This window comes from Gavia stellata, chromosome 25, assembly GCF_030936135.1.
Source record: "Gavia stellata isolate bGavSte3 chromosome 25, bGavSte3.hap2, whole genome shotgun sequence".
Classification (NCBI taxonomy): Eukaryota; Metazoa; Chordata; class Aves; order Gaviiformes; family Gaviidae; genus Gavia; species Gavia stellata.
Window position 1 is genome coordinate 8,159,398 of NC_082618.1, and position 12,151 is coordinate 8,171,548.

A 12,151-nucleotide genomic window follows, 5' to 3' on the forward strand; every position below is an offset into this window, starting at 1 on the left:
TGCGGCGGTTGCGCGCGCCGTTGACGGCGGGGGCCGCGCGGGGGCGCTGGGGGCTCCATCCCCTCACACCCGCCCGCCCCCTGTTCGAGAACGTTCGGCGGCGGCGCCTGAGGCAGCGCCCGGCGGCCCCGGTGGCTGCGGCCTCCCCGCCCCGGGGAGCTCCAGTGCCGGCGGCTGCGTGTGGCCCAGGCCCGGCCCTGCGGCTCCAGGCAGCCGTGTTCCCTCAGGGCCGGGGCGGCCCTGGGCAAGGGAGGTGCCATTCAAGCATCCCCATCCCGCTGCCCCCAGTCTTTACCCCCCAGTGTGTCCCCCCCTCTGCTCTGCAGCTTAACGGGAGGGCTTAAAACGGGTCTCCGCAGCAGGCGGTGTCGAGGCCGGGCGCCTGGGAGCGTGAGCTGGCGCCGACACTGCATGGTGAGGGCCCTCCCTGAGCGCTGGCAGACGTCAGTCAAGGACACGCTCCGGGTCATGCCACAGAGGCTTCCTGTTGAGTAACAGCCCTGCTCCTCCGAGAAGAGTGTTTGCGCATCACAGACTCAAATTGATTTACAGCACACGGTGTTTATTGATGGTATTAGTAATGTACCGTTCCAAGACATGATGAGGCCTTAAAAGCTTGCCAGGACCTTGAGAAAAATGCTTGAGTGGCGTATTTCTTGGGGGGAGGGATGGAGAGGTTTTCCTGCCGTCGTGGTGCTGGAGCATTCACACTGAAATTTCCACTGTGTATTGTTGGGCGCTTGGGGCTGCCCGAGCCCTGAGGTCTGCTCTCAGCCGAGGGAGACAGGACATGCAACAGCAGTGCAAAGTGCCAGGCAGCTTTCGCCCTGGCCAACAGAAGCTGAGATGCCCATAGGATTACCGGGAAGGGGCAGCAAGTTGGGTGGCCACCACCCCTAACACCCTGTGGAATGGCACTGTAGGACAGGACAAAGAGAGCGTCTGCCAGCTCAACACCTCACTTTATTCGTGCATCAGCATAACGATCTGTAGCAACCCGTTGTTGACCGACTGACAAGCCGCGCGCCTGACTGCACATGCATACCTTTTAGGAATAAGCATAGAGGGCAAGATCTGGCAACAGCTCAGGCAGCCCACCCCCCGTGGCAGTGCTCTAAGCAGTAAGTCTGAATGAACAGATTCAAAGAACCACTTATATTTTTAAAAGACCATATAAACTTAACCCAAAAAACTTCTTCCGGTGCTTTATCTCATCATCTCCCACAAAGGGCTTATGTTCCACCACTAGAAATGATGTTTTCTGGGTACGAACGGGAACCTTGGGGTCTTTACCTGCAGCAAAACGAAAATAAATGAAAAATCACCTACTAGGGAAAAAAATCAAGTTAGTTGAATTCACCCGGGCTGCACTCAGCTCCAGAAAGCTTTCAGCAGGCTGGGGATACACTGTTATGTTCGTTCCCCACTGCCTCCACACAGGGGTGGCCAGGGCAAGGGCAGGAGCCGTGCCGTGCCTGGGGCGGGATGCACGTCTGTACTGCCGCGTTCCTGTGGACCCCTCTCTGCTGGGAGAGAAGGTGCGGACTCACGTTAGCCAGCCAGAACAAGAGCTCGGTAACTCAGTGTGGCTGGGTTTGGCGTGCTGAGTGCTCTTTTCTTTTCCAGGTTCTGCTAAGGCTTAAAGAAGGGGGTTCATTTGGAAACTGCATGGATAAGCAGTCAAATACTTACAGAGCTGTTTCACTTGATCTTCTGAAGCACTGAAAATAAAGAAACAGTCTTGTTATCTTTTGTATTTCCTGGCCATAGGGATATTTTTCCTAATATCTTGTAAGTGCATAATGCGTTCCACCTTAAAATATCTAATATTCGATTTATCTACTAGTAATTCTAAAGCAGGAGGTAGTACATAACATTCTTTAACAGTGGAAAGCAACACTACAAAGTAGCATAGAAAAGGTTAAAAACCCCCAGTGCATTGCAGCAAAACAATACTATTTTTTTCCTAAGAAACTAGAGTTTTCCATACCTTAAAAATTGTATCTTTTCGAGCCACAATTCCAAAAAGTACCGTTAGTGTAACCACCACGACAGCAGCAATAACAGCCTCCTTGGGAAAAACAGGTTTTTTATCTGTCAAGAGGGAGAGGAGGTTGAATATGTGATAGATTGGTGCAGTCATATAAAACAGAACATTTCAGAGAACTGCGGAAAGACATATTTCTTTTCCCATGGCTGTCACTGCTGATTTGAACTGTTGCTCTGTCTGCTGCCCGCAGGCTGCCTGTGTGGATTAGTCCCATGGAAAGAAGGGAGCCAAGGCTGTATTTTAGCGAACTGAAGGAAGAATTGAAACATCGGTCCCTGAAGAAGAAGATCCCCAAGGCACTCTTGCATATGGAAATAAGGGTGTCCAGCCGTACCACTGACACAGCTAACGATGCTTTCCTCCCTGTTCCCAGAGTGCAGAAATGAAAGGGGTCCAGCCAGAGGGTGGGAAATGGGTGCCTGGTGGGTCACCTCACCTCGTGTCACCTGTCTGAGACCTGAGCACCCAGCCCCTGCAAAGCCTCCACCTCCCTGTTGTCTCAGGGCTATAGTCACTTCTGGAGTCGCTTCTCTTGCCTTAAACAGCTCTTTCAGCATGACAGAATACTATGGTAAGAGTAAGATGCTTCAAGTAAGACCTAAGGTGGTTTAAACCACACTTGAATGTGCCCTGTTGGCGTGGGAAGTGAGACAGTGGGGTGAGCCCGCCTCGGGTCATGCTTGCCAAATGCCTTTGAATAACAGGTAGAGGAGGAAAGGCCCTTCCTGGTGCTGTGGTCCCAGGCACAGGTGCACGGAGAGCTCCTGGCTGTTGCTGTGCCCTCAGAAGTTAACGCAGGGAATTTACAACATTCCACTTACACTTCTTAATAGAAATGTGATTGCTATCACTACAAAAGAGAATGGAGTTACTTGTAAAGCTTATTGTTTGGCAGCAGCCTTGTTACCTTCAACTATCAGGTGGAAATCCTTTCTCCCCTCTCCCAAAGAAGATTGCACCACGCAGGTGTAGGTCCCGTTGTCAGACTTCCGTACTTTATTGATAGCGAGCTGAAAGACCTCGCTAGTCTGGTACAGCTGGTAACGATTTTGCTGTAGGGTCAAGGTGCTGTTGTTCTTATACCAAGCTGTTTGGGCTTGAGGGTTGGATCTGGCGTTGCAGGACAGAGTGACATCTTTGTCTTCTTCGATTTGGAGGGACTCTTCTCCAGTTAGCCGGGGAGGAACTGTTCACAGTAATGCAGTTCAACAGGTCATTAATAATGCTGATCACCATTTAACACAAAATAAGTTCCCTTTACACATCCCTTGTGCACCTTGTTCTGTGGTGTAACACATCACAGTTGTGCAGCCTTTCATGATCCCCGGGAAGCAGCAGTGCAATCAGTGGCAGAGACGGTCACTCCCGTAACTCCTCTGCCCTGACTTGTATCCTTGGGAAAGAATCTAGGTGGAGGCAGGGACATATCCAGAACATCTTCTTACTTAAGGGCCCACCCACTCCTTATAAAAGAGGCATTAGATCAGGCCACAAGCACCAATGTGGAAAGGGAGTGTCTTACGACATGAGTTATCTCCTCCTAAACGCATTTTTTCTTGGTGAGGACAGTGTACAAGGGTGCAAAACACCCCGCCTTCAGCTAGCGCCCAGACACCAAGGTGCTCAGCCCACAGTTTCGTCCCACCCCAGCCATTCGGCACAGATATCCACCACTGCAACTCACACTGGACATCCAGGATCACAGACACCTGGACAGACTTGTCCCGTGCCAGTTTGCATGTGAAGGTGACTCCGTTGTCGGACTCGGTGACTGGGGATACACAGATGTTACTGATGTTCACTCTATTTCCATCTTTCAGATCCACTTTCCCATCTCCTCGGTACCAGAGCAGCTCCTCAGCCTGGCTGCTGTTCTGTACTAGGCAGGAGAGGGAGACGAGAGGGCCAGGCAATGTAGACAGGGAGAAGTCAGCAATGTGGTTATTTACAGACAGTTCCAAACCTGCAAAAGAAGGAGAACGAGGGCACTAAGCATCCCAAGCTGTACTCTTCCCCCAAAAGCCGCCCTGCTAGCTTCTCCAAGTGCTCGACCTTGGAGGAGGGACTGAGTTTCAGGCTTCAGTCTAACAGCTGTTTTCAGGTGGGACTTTAGTTTTTGAGACAAGAAGTGTCTTCATCACAAGGCTCCCTTGACAGTTATTTAAAATAAGTCAGGCTTTTGCAACTGGCTGCAAGAACACCAAAGCCTGACCTGTAATAAGAAAAGGTTTGAAAACCAGCAGTGACGATGTAACACACACAGCAAAAGATCATCCACATCCCTCCAGTTTTGCTCACCCTCTTGCTGCAAATCACCATTGCAGCATACCTGTGCCCTCAGGTTTTGTGCTCATGGTTTGATACACTGGTTTCTGGTTGGAACTGAATGCGCTTGAGAGTATAAATTAGTTAATCAGCTCCTCAGCCGTACCCTGGCCAGTCTGAGTTCAGCTGTAGGAGAGCTGCAGTTTGTCTAACGCACAAACCTCAGGACATACTAAATGAAGAACCAGTATGGGAAATACATTTTTGTAACAGGCTGAAACTCACTACTGTAGCCTTTGTCATAGATGAATGAACTAAAAATATAGCTCAGAGTATAAAGGCACTATAGTCCTGTGAATATAAGAAGTCTGAAGCTCCCTGTCTCTTCCTTGGTGTTCCCAGGTGGCCAAACCTATCACACTTTTCACTGCTTAGAGCAGGTTTGAAAACAGTGGCCTCATCATCCCTGCACAGCTGCTGCAATAACGTTGGAAAACACTAAAGCTTCCCCATTCCCTTCTCTGCTACTCTCAAAATCAGGGGCCACTTTTCAGATGGTCCTCTGGGGAAGACTTCCAGAACATCGGAAAGCTGGGATCCTGGTGTGGCACATCACCCCGGCCCCTGCCCAACCCCAGAGATTTTCACATGTCGGCATGATGGACAAAGCCACGACGGATTTTTTCCATTGCTTACCTGTGGCTACGCGTGCCAAAAAGCAAACGGCAAGGACAGGCACTTCATAGGGGACTGCGAGGCTGCTTCTCTGCACCATCTCGGAGGAGCCCAGCTGGTGTCTGTTGGAGAGAGGGTCACGGCGTTGCTGCCTCTGCTCGGGGCTCCCAGCGGGTTAATTGCTTGGTGCCGTCAGACAGTGTCACCAGGGAATAAACTAAGTCCTTTTGTTGCAGGACCTTTTCCAGTGCAGAGCAGAATCAAGGGGGTTTTACGTCTCTAATCTCTGTTGCATGAGTTTGTTGTCGCCAATCAACTGTCCGTCAGGGGAACCCGTCTCTGGGACGTGTAGCACCGGACTTACCTTGGGAAGAGTCTCTGGAGAGGCTGCTTCTGCTAAGAAATGCGCACCTCTTTCCCCTCCTTATTTATAAGGTCTGAATTTTAATATTTTATGGTAGCTCAGTAAGAAGTGAGTCCATAAAATGGGTTCAAGGCCTTGTTCAATTCCTGGATTTCTGAGCTCCCAGATCACTGAAGAAAAGTATTTGCTGGGCTCTGCTGGCTGTTTTATGAGACTTGCCAAGGCAATGAGTAACTAACGAGAGAGTTCCTGCATCAGCTATACAGACCTTCAGCCAAAAATAATACCTTTTCCCTCTCAGTTTTCTGGCTGTTCACGACACTGTTTCAAGCTGTAGGAAGTTTATCCTAGATTATCCTAGAGCAGGAGTAGATTCTGATTTGCCCCTTCCTGCCTGAAGCTCTGTCGCCGTGTCCTCCTTTGACTGGAAAATGAGAAAATGCACTGATTCAGACTTTGAACTGCACGTTGGCAGAGGAGAGAGCAGAGACACTGTCCTGCTCACCGGCGTGTACCCCCAGGGTGCTCCTGTGGTTATCTCAGATCCTGGACACCGCCCGACGTACAGCGGGGGTCCCCCCACTGCTGGGACAGCTGTGTGCACCCGCTGCGTGTCTGTGGAGGGCACAACTGAAGCACTCGGCTACAGGGAAAACAGTGTCCGAAATTGCCTGCTTATACTTCAGCAGGATGATGGTGACGTCGTTGCAAATGATGGGGTCCTCGCAGCCTCCAGAATGTCTTCTCACCGCTGTCAGTGTCCCCGCAGGCTCAGGGCACGTCACTTGTCAGGAACTGGCTGAGCAGAGCCATAAAGTGCGTTTCATGAGCGGGAGGAGCCTGAGACACGTCCTGAGCATTTTCTTCGCCTGTAGACGCAGTGGCCCAGCTCAGCGGCACAGAGGTGGGCAGTGAGGGTTGGCTGTAGGCAGAGAGCACACGAGCAGACAGCGCTATTTATTTGTGGGGCTGTTGCAAACATGGGTCACCTTTGAGTGTTTCTTAGTATAACTTTTTCTGTGTTCATTGGTTTACCCTTAAAACTAACAGGGAATCATTTTCTGTTAAAAAAATAAACGTGTATAAAAGTCGCTAAAAGAGACAGTATTCAGCCTGCCTTCTAGAAAACTACTGTTTCAGAAATTAGTGTCCAGCCTTTAACTCACTTTTTATCTTCAAACTCAATTTAAGACATTTTAAGAAATAAATTTAGCTGCTTCTACCATTTATAGGAAGTTGTATGCCCTGTCCTTGTAGCATTCGACTAAATCTTGGCTTATGATCCGGTACAAACTTCAATCAAAATGCTCTTCCTAAGAGTAAAGTGATCTTTTTAGATTTTTCTGAGTTGAAATAGAGAGTGTGGCAAAGGAACAGGCTGGGAAACGGCTCGTGTGCTCCTGCCAAGGCATGAGCCAAAGGCATGAGAGTGCAGGGAGGTCTGTGCTCCTTCTGGTCACTGCGTTGCAATGACAATCCAGAAGAAGGAGGTGTTTAGAGTAAGTGAGGATGTGAAGAATGAAAGTATCGGGTTTTGGGGTATTTTATTAGTCTAGAAATGAGAGTAAGGGAAAAGATTGTCAGACACCAGCTGTTCTGTGGTGGGTTTGTCATGATGCAAGACACAGCATCTGGTGGGACCTGGGAAAAATTCTGTCCCAGGTTTGCAGCAGGTCTGTGTGACAGGCGGCAAGGTGAGCTCAGGTTCACCCGGTTTACGTTTTTTAAAGGAAGGCAATGGCAGCGCCCTGTTTTGCAACGGGCTTTGAGCTATGCTGAAGGAAGAGAGACTAGAAAAGCAAGGTGTTACTTGGCCAGAGGCACTAAAAGGCAGCATTTTTAAACTGATAAGAACTACTTTCGCAATTACTTTTTACACTTTTCTTTTTATACAGGGCGAAATTATCTTGTGGGTGTCTAATTACTGAGGTCTAGAGTTTTGTGGGTTGCGTTATCCACCTTTCCATTACGTTTAGGAGGGATGTAAACCTCATGTTCCAGAATGTAAAACAGCCACTAGTGACTCAGACTGGGAGGAACCTCTTCAGTGAGGCAGATACTCCGTAACTCTCCACGGCAAAGGATCCAGCCCGCTCCTTTGAGGTATTTGGATCGGGCACTGTCAAGGCTGGATTAGACGGACCATGGGCTAGAGCCAGAGTAATCCACCACACCGGTTCCTGCTTGTCATCCTTGTGGCAACAGTGGACCAACAAACCCAGAATAAGACTGCTGTTAAATATGACTCTGAAGAGCCCAAGGGAATTAATTAATAAACACCAGTCTATTCCTGGGTGTAATCCAAGCTTTAGAAACCTGAGAAGAGAAGATTGAGAACATGATAGAGATTGGGCAGAAGTTTCTTTTCCACTGGGTTCTTAACCTCCGACTCCAAACTTCACAGCAGTTTGGGTTCCGCTCGGTTATCCCCAGTGCTTCCAGGGGTAGGGGGCACAGCTCCTAATCCCCCACATTTTCACTGGCCGACGGGAACTCCATCTATATTCAGCAGCGTTGTGAGTGCTGAAGGTTGCTCTTGGAGTCCGGGGCGTAGCAGGATCTGCACAGACGTGTGGAAGCTGGGGATGGTATCTGTGGGTTGGTTTGTCAGGCAAACAATGCCTGTAACATGGCTGTAATCCTGCTCCAGAAAACATGTTTCTGCAACAGTGCCTGAGGCTCTGCTCAAAGGCTGCTCCTGTCTTCCTACTCGTTGTGGTTCCCCGGCTCCTAATCCCTTTTTAATATGTGGTGCTACATATTTTGCAACACTTCCATTGTTGGAGAATGACTCTAACACCGAAACCCACTGCCTCCGCTTGCCAGATACCTGGGCTGGAACGTGAGGCTGTCAGGGAATGCTGCTTGAACTTAGCACTCCTCTTCCTTCCCACAAAACCTATTTTTCCCCAAGCATAAAGATTATGGAGATGCGATGAGCCCTGATTTCTCAGACTCCCAGCCCATACCCTGCATATTTTCCACTCTTGAGATGGACAGATCTCAAGTATTTTTTGCATAATTTTGTTAATCTATTTTCTGATGGTCCTTCTATAAAAGGTCCCACACTATGCAGAGGAATCATAAGTGATTTTTATTCTTGGGAAGGAATAAGAACAGTGAAAAGAGCACTAAACCAGGGAACATTTTGAAATTTTAAAATAAATTGCTTAGAGGGCATTAAACATTCAAATGCGAAGTAGGCATTAATGCAGAAACAGACCCTGAGATACAGAAGGCACAGGAGAAGCCCTCAGAAGGTGAAGCTCCAGCCCAAGCGTTGGTCGCGGATGCCATCTACTGGATAGCCACCCACGGGAGCTGGCAGCCCTGCAGGCGAGTGGCCGGGAGGGAGGAAAGTCACCTTCTGGGAGCCCTGGAAACGGGATGAGATCCCTGCGATCACCACGGCAGAAGCTCAGAGACAGTAAACCGTGTAGAAGGCTAAAGCAATGCCACGCTCACGGACAGGTCTGCCAAAACCTTTGGGCTCAGAGGAGGAGGAGGATGCATTTCTGAGACGGTAATTCCCCTCCTGTTTTTCATCTGCGCTGTGGGAAGTCCCCTGCGGAATCTGTGCTCCTAGTGATGCAACAAGGAACCATATCCTGGGCTTTTACTGATATTCTATACTCATATTTCTCCTTCAGAAGTGTGACTAAATTAGGCTTAGAGAACCTCAGTCATCGCTTTAAACAATTGCTCCTGGATCTTTTAAACTCTCCCGCTTCGAAGTGAGTGCAAGAAATGGAGCCACGTTCCAGGAGGGCAAGTCTAACCTTTCATCAAGAGCGTCGAGGCACTTGCCAGTGTTTCCTGTGCGGTGAAGAAAGTACCCAAGGACTGCAGAAACTGTCAGGACTGTGCATGAAAGCCCCACCACATTCCTGCAGTGCAGTACGCACGGCTGTCTGTTACCAGCAGCCAGCACTGCTCCCCCTTTTCCTAGCCGCTCTGGGTTACATCCAGCACTGGTGGGCGCATACAGTCACCAGTCTTGACTTAGAAGTCTAAAGATAGCACACTAGTGTGGCTGTTGCTATCCTACTCTGAGAAATATGGTCCCAAATAAAAGGAACTGTGAAAAGAACTTGGCATTAAATTAGCAATATAGGTCCCCTGCAGGAGATAAAAGTGACTTATCTGCATTAAATTCCGCTTAAATGTTGGCCCTTGTAGTTTCCCACCTAGGGAGTCCGGGAGAGTAGCTTTCGGCTTTCACACCTAGCAGCGCTCAGGGAAATTAATACTATTAGTTTTTGCATTGCATCACCCACTCATGAAACTCCATTTTCTACCTGAACGAACCAATTTGCAAGGCGGTCTCCTGCCTCAGCCACGGGGTAAGGCTGTATCGTAGCAGAGATCTGCCAGGTTCCCATGACTTGGTTCTTTTTCTGGACAGAAAACATGCCGCTGCCACTGATGGGCTGGACTTCAAGGGGGTTTTGTTTCCTCTGGGAAACCAAAATGACTGAGGATGATGCTAAACTGGGTGCCTGTTTCTTGCCTGATTTAGATGCTCTCTGATGGCCAGCACGGGACATTCCCTAGCAGTATTCCCAGATCTGCCTCTCTCTCAAGACTGTATTCTGCTGTGGCTGCTCCACAGCTTGAACCTCAGATATTTTTGTCTACCTAGGAACTTTCATCACCAGTGGGATTTCTTGGAAGTGCTCTGCTGGAAAACCAAGTGCTGATTTGATCTTGTGAAGTGCTGCCAAACAATATTAGCAGTTTTAACTTCCCTGCTGTGGCGTCATCCCTCATTCCCTCTGCAAGGAACCTGCAAAGACTGAGCTGCTTCCTCTTTCCAGTTGACGGGGAACCATTTGCTGCCAGTCTTCAGGAGGAAACCTCACTCCTTCTCCGTGGCTGGAACCACTGCAGAGAGTTTCGTAAGGCAAAAGCCACAGTCCCTGAGGAAACACCTTCTCAGAGTGCTGGGGCTGCAGCTCTCAGCAAGCACGAGCACAGGGCAGAGCTGAGGAAGAGGAGGAGGCTTCTTGCATGTCCGTCCCTCATCTACGGACTTGCTCGCCCAGGGGTCCGGAAGGCAGAGCTCTCTTAGGTTGGCCCAAGGAAATAAGAAGGTTTTGTTGTTGCTGGCTGCTGAGAAAATGTGTGGATGACTCATCAGTCTTCTGCCACATGCTGCTTTTACAACTGGTTTGTTGAAATTCCAGACAACTGGGCTTTTATCAGCTAAAAAGGGAAATGAGCTCAGTTACCCTGTGTAAATCCGGAGCAATTTATTTGTAGACTGAGGACTTAAACCTGTGCAACAGTGATCACTTCTGAGACAGCCAAATTCCCTCTTGACGTTCCTTCTCCCTTTTGGTTTAAGAACGTCCCGATGACCAAGGTCTTTCGGCTTTTCCAGTTTAATTAGATCTGGGGCATCTTTTTGATGGGTAGTCCCTGTTTCCTGCTTGTCCCTCTCCTAATGACTGCGCAGCACAGACGAGCCCCAAGAAAGAGAAGCCAATTTACTCTCCTTTTCCTCGGGGCCCTTCTGATGCTGTATCACGCTTGGCTTACACAAAAGTTTGCATCATCTGATCTCTCACGCAAAGGATCCCAGAATGCAGTGAGATAAAAGAGTCATACCACTGAGGGTTCCCCTGAAAATCAGTTTTATGCGCTAGACTCGGAGCTTGTGTCTCCAACAGGAAATGCCAGAGCTGGGAAGCAGATGTGGACATGAGATACTACTGAAAAGTTGAACAGGAATCGACAAGACCTGCTGTCAGAGGTGGCCACTTTCAACGTTTTATGGACTGCAATGCACTTTTTGCAGAGTAAGCTGTTCTGCTTGTTATTCCTCATCATCCCGCTTACCTCAAAAAAGGAATTAGGAAAGATCTGAATGGATAAAACCCCAAAGTACTATTTCTGTATCTTCGCAGGCACACAGTTCTGCAGTAGCTCGCCATACAGCAACGTGCAATACAAAACATCGAACAGCGTTAAAATGTCTTTAATGGCCCCGAGGTCCGGTCTGGGCTGGTAGCGCGGTCAGGGCAGGCACCATGCGTTTCCCCCCAGGAAGAGAGGCACTGGCAGCGGCACTTTGGCCCCCGTGAACTGCAGGTTGCCGCTGTGTCAAGGCAAGAGGCCACCCCGCTGCGTCCACCTCCGGCCACCTTTGTGTTTTGGGTTTAGGCTTTCTCCTTTGGAGAGGACGCTGCTGCAACAGCGTGACGTGACGCCCCTCCGAGGTACGCGGAGCATGGCCGTGCGCGGGTATTTGTCACCCTGTATGCAATAACTCCGTCTTGGATTATTATTCGTATCTGCTGCACCGCTGAGCACCGTGGAGAGGCTCCGTGGGCCTCTGCCCTGCTCCCGCGGGGGCTTTCGGGAGGGGAGGCGCTGAGCGCGCAAAGCCGAAGGCCGCTGTCTCCGGCGGGAGGAAGGACATCACCGCTTCGGGGAGCGCAGGTGGGTTCTCGCCGCCTCCTCGCGCTCCCTGCTCAGCCCCCGCGCCGCTGGGCCCGCGCCGGGCGCCCCTCTCCCCGCGGCCACCGGGGCCGGCGGCAGCGCGGGCCACCGCAGCGGCGCGGCCCGCAGGGGGCGCCGCAGTGCTGCCTGGTTCCCCACCCCATAGTGACGCAGCGCTCCCTACCGCCGCTCATTGGTCCCTCGCCGCCTCGCCCTAGCGGCTCCCCCCCCCGCCGCCGTCGCTCATTGGCGGGCGGCGGAAGGAGCGCCCGCCCGCGGGCGGGGCGAGCGCCACCGCCTCCTCCCGCTGCCCGGCAGCTCCGGGGAGCGGCGGGGCCGGGCGTGCGGCGGGG

General features: G+C 50.6%; 1 protein-coding gene across 1 annotated transcript; it reads right to left on the reverse strand.

Annotated features, from left to right (window-relative positions):
- Positions 1 to 1,688: 1,688 nt before the first annotated feature.
- On the reverse strand, positions 1,689 to 5,090 carry TMIGD1 (transmembrane and immunoglobulin domain containing 1). Its single transcript, XM_009820085.1, has 5 exons — positions 5,012 to 5,090; positions 3,735 to 4,013; positions 2,958 to 3,236; positions 1,991 to 2,094; positions 1,689 to 1,721 (listed from the first exon to the last, which is right to left on the reverse strand). Exons 1-5 carry the CDS (start codon positions 5,088 to 5,090, stop codon positions 1,689 to 1,691), a joined length of 774 nt encoding a protein of 257 aa, XP_009818387.1.
- Between the last annotated feature and the right edge of the window lie 7,061 nt (positions 5,091 to 12,151).

What these genes read in the sequence shown, in the direction of transcription:
- TMIGD1 (XM_009820085.1), bottom strand. Translation starts at nt 5,090, where the DNA reads ATGGTGCAGAGAAGCAGCCTCGCAGTCCCCTATGAAGTGCCTGTCCTT. An exon ending in TTTGGCACGCGTAGCCACAG is followed by an intron (nt 4,014 to 5,011) that starts GTAAGCAATGGA and finishes CTTCTTTTGCAG; the next exon opens with GTTTGGAACTGTCTGTAAAT. An exon ending in GAAAAGATACAATTTTTAAG is followed by an intron (nt 1,722 to 1,990) that starts GTATGGAAAACT and finishes CTTTATTTTCAG; the next exon opens with TGCTTCAGAAGATCAAGTGA.